The sequence below is a fragment of the Vulpes lagopus genome, chromosome 21, assembly GCF_018345385.1.
Source record: "Vulpes lagopus strain Blue_001 chromosome 21, ASM1834538v1, whole genome shotgun sequence".
Taxonomy (NCBI): domain Eukaryota; kingdom Metazoa; phylum Chordata; class Mammalia; order Carnivora; family Canidae; genus Vulpes; species Vulpes lagopus.
Window position 1 is genome coordinate 19,704,704 of NC_054844.1, and position 5,174 is coordinate 19,709,877.

At 41.6% G+C, this 5,174-nt stretch overlaps 1 protein-coding gene across 1 annotated transcript; it reads right to left on the reverse strand.

The window, feature by feature from the left end:
• Positions 1-2,236: 2,236 nt before the first annotated feature.
• On the reverse strand, positions 2,237-4,945 carry LOC121480043 (cationic amino acid transporter 3-like). The gene has a single exon (XM_041736308.1). The coding sequence runs from the start codon at positions 4,788-4,790 to the stop codon at positions 2,862-2,864; it is 1,929 nt and encodes a 642-aa protein (XP_041592242.1). The 5' UTR covers positions 4,791-4,945; the 3' UTR covers positions 2,237-2,861.
• Positions 4,946-5,174: the final 229 nt, after the last annotated feature.

Below are 5,174 nucleotides of genomic sequence, written 5' to 3' on the forward strand. Positions count from 1 at the left end.
TTACTTGTTTTGTTTTGTTTTTTATCCAGAACCAAATTACCCACAGGCCACATGCTTTCCAACCTGCTCACACACAAGAAATCTAATAAAAGTAGGCTCTTTCCTGTGCTAGGAGGCAGAGGTTGCTCAGCACTACTTGTGATGAGGAGTATATTCATGTGAGTGATGCAAGATTAAGGAGCCAATTAGGCTGTCTATATAAAGCTGAGGGCTTAACCATCTATTTCTATATCTTGATTATCAATTAGTTCAAACACAGGAGGTAGAAATAGAGTGTTATTTATTGGACCTCTACAGATCCAACAATGGGTTGTACTGAAAAGTAGGCAGGATGTTGGTTCAAATCACATGCAGTAGAGAGACCTGGTTGAGAGACTAATAGGACAGAAGAACCAGATGAAATACTACAACTTTGTAAGCAAATGGAACTTTACAAATAGTTCTGACCTCTGGTGTTACAGATAAGTAAGCAGAGCATGGAAGGCACTAAGTGGTTTGTCCAAGGTCACAATGCTAGTTAGTAGTGAAAACTAGAACAGGACCCAGGACACATGGCTCTGAGCTGTGCACTTTCCGAGCAGGTAGATAAAAGCAGACAACAGTGCAACAATTTTAATATTGAAGAATAATGACGTGACCAATTAGAAGAAGAACCAGCCCCAGGGATTTTCAGCATGGGCAGTGGGTTCAAAGCCAGAGTGCTTTGTGCTCAGAGGAAAGCTCTGACTCCAATCCACCTGTGCATTTTTTGTTGCCCCCTCTCCATGAAGACACACCCTGCTCAGTGTGATTTGAACACTGCTTCATTTTCCTGTGCTTTTCCTGGTGTTCCTAGAATTCCCCCATGAAACCCATGTGTAGAAATTCTTTCTCTGGAGAAAGCCAATTTAAGTGGCATTTGTCTGCAAAGTCTTCTCTGATTTTACCAGTCAACTCTCGCCACTGTGACAGTCACAAGTGATCATCTTCCACTCTGAATTCCCAGGATATTATTTACATATTATTTATGACAATACTTTTTACCTTGTATTGCAGCTGTGCTTTACCCCTTGTAGTAGAATATAAGCCCCTTAAAGACAGTGATCATATTTCATCTCTTCTTTTTTATTTCTTTTATTTTTTAATTGAAATATAATTAACATACGATGTTGTTATTTTATTCTCAGGTGTGCAATATAATCATTGAACAATTATACATATATCTCAGAGCTCATCCTGAAAAGTGTATTTTTAACTCCTTTATCTATTTCACCCATCCCCTACCTCCTCCTCATTGGCAAACACGGGTTTCTTCCTTGTATTTAAGAGTCTGGGGTGGTTTTTCTTCATCTGTCTTTTCTCTTATTTGTTTATTTCTTAAGGACACATATGAGTGAAATTGCGTGGTATTTATGTTTCTCTGATCTATTATTCCATGTAACATCACAATCTCACATATGTATACATATATGTGATTATTTTCACATATATCTGTACCACATTTTCTTTAACATCAATTAGTCTTTCAATGGATACTCGGGATGCTTCATATCCTTGGCTATTGTAAATAAACATAGGAGTGCATATATCTTTTTTGAATTCATATAAATAAAACTTTTGCACAGAAAAGGAAACTACCAACAAAATAAAAGGTGAAGTATATAATGGGAGAAAATATTGCAAATATATTGTTGGATATATCCAACAAGGGGTTGATGTCCAAAGTACATAAAGGCCTTGCATAACTCAACACCAAAGAAACACAAATAATACATTAAAAAATGGGTAGAGGACCTGAATCAACATTTATCTCAAAAAGACATGTCAGATAGGCAACAGACACATGAAAGATGCTCAGTGTCACTAATTATCATGGAAATATAAATTAAAACTAAATAAGATAACACTATACCTGTCACAATAACTAAAATAAAAAAAATAAAATTAAGAAATGTTGATGAGGCTATGAAGAAAAGGGAATCCTCATGCACTATTGATGGGATGTATTTCATAATGCCACTATGGAAATCAGCATAGAAGCTCCGCCCAAAAATATAGAAATATCAGTATTTCCACTACTGGACATTAACCCAAAGAAAAGCATGTATTTTAGCTTTTAGTTTTTAAAGATTTATTTATTTATTTATTTATTTATTAATTTATTAAGGAGAGAGAGAGACAGAACGTGAGCATCAGTGAGAGGAGTGGCAGAGGGACCGGGAATCTTAAGCAGGCTCCACACTGAACATTGAGACTGACATGGGTCTCAATCTCAGGGTTCTGAGATAAAGACTGGAGCCAAAACAAAACAAAACAAACAAAAAAACAAAACAAAACAAAAAAAGACTAGAGCCAAAATCAAGAATTGGACACTGAACAAACTAAGCTACCCACATCTCTTTCTGAACTTTCATTTTCATAAGATTTTATTTATTTATTCATGAGAGACACACACAGAGAGAGGCAGAGACACAGGGAGAGGGAGAAGCAGGCTCCATGCAGGGAGCCCAATGTGGGACTCGATCCTGGGATTCCAGGATCACACCTTGAGCCAAAGGCAGACGCTTAACTGCTGAGCCTCCCAGGCATCCCCCTCTAGTTCTTTCAATAAGGTCTTTTTTAAAAGCCAGTATATAGTAGAAACACAACTGAAAAGTAGACGAGAGAAAGAGAGAAAAGAAATATTCTTCACAATAAATAAAGAGCATTATTAATGTTCCTCTACAAACATCCCAAGGGAGGCAGAGCTGTCTCTGTGCTCAAGAGCACTCCCCATTATTTTGCAGGGTAACCACAGTGCATTCGTGTGATGATATCAAACAAAATATGTATTGGCTCCGCTAAGTTCAAGATCTATAGTTTTTGCCCTAAGTGAAGTGGGTTTAAGGGATCTGGCTGTGCCGGATCCCATAACCAAAGTAGATAGCAAATCCAACCAGGACCCAGGAACCAAATAGAGCCCAGGTGCCAGCTGTCATCTGCATCATAAGGTAAACATTCAAAAAGATGCTCAGGAGTGGGAGGAGAGGCAGACCAGGTACCTTAAAGTGAATGGGAGAGGAGCTCTGTGGCTGCCTCCAGATGACCCCAGTCATCCCAGTGATGAGCACCAGAAGCAGCACAACCACTGTGATCCACACTGGGTCTCCAGAAAGCAGAACTGGCCACCGGGCCAGCACCAGACAGAGAAGAGTCAGCAGCAGAACAAGCAGTGAGGAGCAAACAGAGACAACCCAGCCAGAGAGTGCAGTGGGGGTGGGATTGCCTGGAAAAAATAATGCCTGCAGAGTCAAACTCTCAGCTGCAGGTCGGTTCTCCTCCTGCATGTCTGCTTCATTTCCCTCATTCTCCTCCTGCATGTCTGCTTCATTTCCCTCATTCTCCTCCTGCACCTGTGCTTCATTTCCCTCATTCTCCTCTTGCACCTGTGCTTCATTTCCCTCATTCTCTTCCTGCACCTGCATTTCATTTCTCTCATTCTCTCCCAGAACCTCTGCTTCTTTTCCCCCATTCTTCCTTTCAGGCTGATACCTGAGGATGAGAACAATAAAAGCCTGCAGAGAGAAAACTAAGAGGGCCCCAATTGACCTGAGGTCCAAGAGATCAGTGAATCCAAGGAAGAATGCCATTATTGTTCCAACTATGAAAATGATCATGGTAGCCAGAATGGGCATATATGTGCCGGTTTGGATCCTGGCAAGGACAGGGAATAGGAGGCCATCCTTTGCCATCATGTATACCTGTTGACGTATGGGGAACATGTTGCCAAAGACTTTGGTAGAAAGACTACAGAAAAATCCAAAGTTTACAAAGTGGTAGGCAGGGACCCAGCCAATATGGAGAAATGCCTCAGGCAAGGTGCTCCCAGGTTGAAGTTGGTAGTAAGGCACCATAAGTGTAAGCGCCGCAGACACACCAAAATACACCAAAAAGCAAATGAACAGTGAAATCATAATGCTTTTGGGGATTGAACACTTGGGATTCTGGGCTAATTCGACCCTGGTAACAATAATGTTGAAACCTGTAAAAGCATAGATACAGGTAGCTGATCCACGGAGAATTCCCTGGAAGCCAAAAGGCACAAATCCTCCAGAGCCCAGAAGGCCTAAGCTGGAGGTGTCATTGAGTCCAGCCTTTATGTAGTCGTCTTCTGCGAGCTTCCAGTTGTGCAGGTCCCCTTTCAGGAAGCCAGAGATGATGACAAAACCAAGTGCCAATACTTTCACCAAAGTGAGCGTTTTGGTAACCAGAGAAAGCTGCCTAATGTTCCGAGTCAGCAATTCCATGATCAATAATAGAAGGAACATAACAATGAAGCTTAGAATTTCTACAAAAACACCAGGAGCTTGTGGTAAAAAAGTCTCCTGCAAGGTCAGAGAGAACTTGTTCCCAAAAAGATTGTCAAAGAATAAGGTCCAGGCCCAGATCCTAATGCCTATGTGAGCAAAAGTGGTGAGGATGAGGAACCAGCCAGTGATGAAAGCCCAGAGTTCACCTACAGTGACATAGCTGTAGAGATATGCGGAGCCAGAATGGGGAACCCGAGCACTAATCTCTCCATAGCACAGCCCAGCCAACACTGAAGTTAGGCCAGCCACCAAACTGCAAATCACAAAAGATGGTCCTGCTTGATCTCTAGCCACCTCCCCAGCCAAAATATATACACTTACACCCAGTGTGTTGCCCACACCCAGGACCACTAAATCCAGAGTGCTCAAGCTTCTAGCAGGGGCATTCTCAGCCACAGGTAGCTCCAGTGGATGTTTGCGCACCAGCTTTTTACCAAATCTTCGGAGTGCCTGGCACAGCATTCTAACTAGAGTTGTAGCAATCCCGGGAGCTGTGAGTTTCAGATCAGGTTCAGTGAAGCTGCATTAAGCCCAGTTGGGTTGAGGATGCCTCAATTGGTTGCTCAGTCTTCAAAGCTTCTGCCTTATATTTCCTCTGGTATGTGCTGTTGCTCCATAATACCTAAGACAGAATAGACAATAAATATATAACTGACCCCATTATTCAACCCACCATCCAAAGCTCAGAAACCACATCACATGTTGCAGCCCAAATATCACAGAAAGTGACACCAAAGGACATCATAGAAAGATCAACTCAGTTTTCCTCCACAGAAAAAGTACCAAATACCTCTCAACATTCTTCTTTTTTACACACCACATGACATAATCCCACTTGGGTTCATC

What these genes read in the sequence shown, in the direction of transcription:
- LOC121480043 (XM_041736308.1), bottom strand. Translation starts at nt 4,790, where the DNA reads ATGCTGTGCCAGGCACTCCGAAGATTTGGTAAAAAGCTGGTGCGCAAA.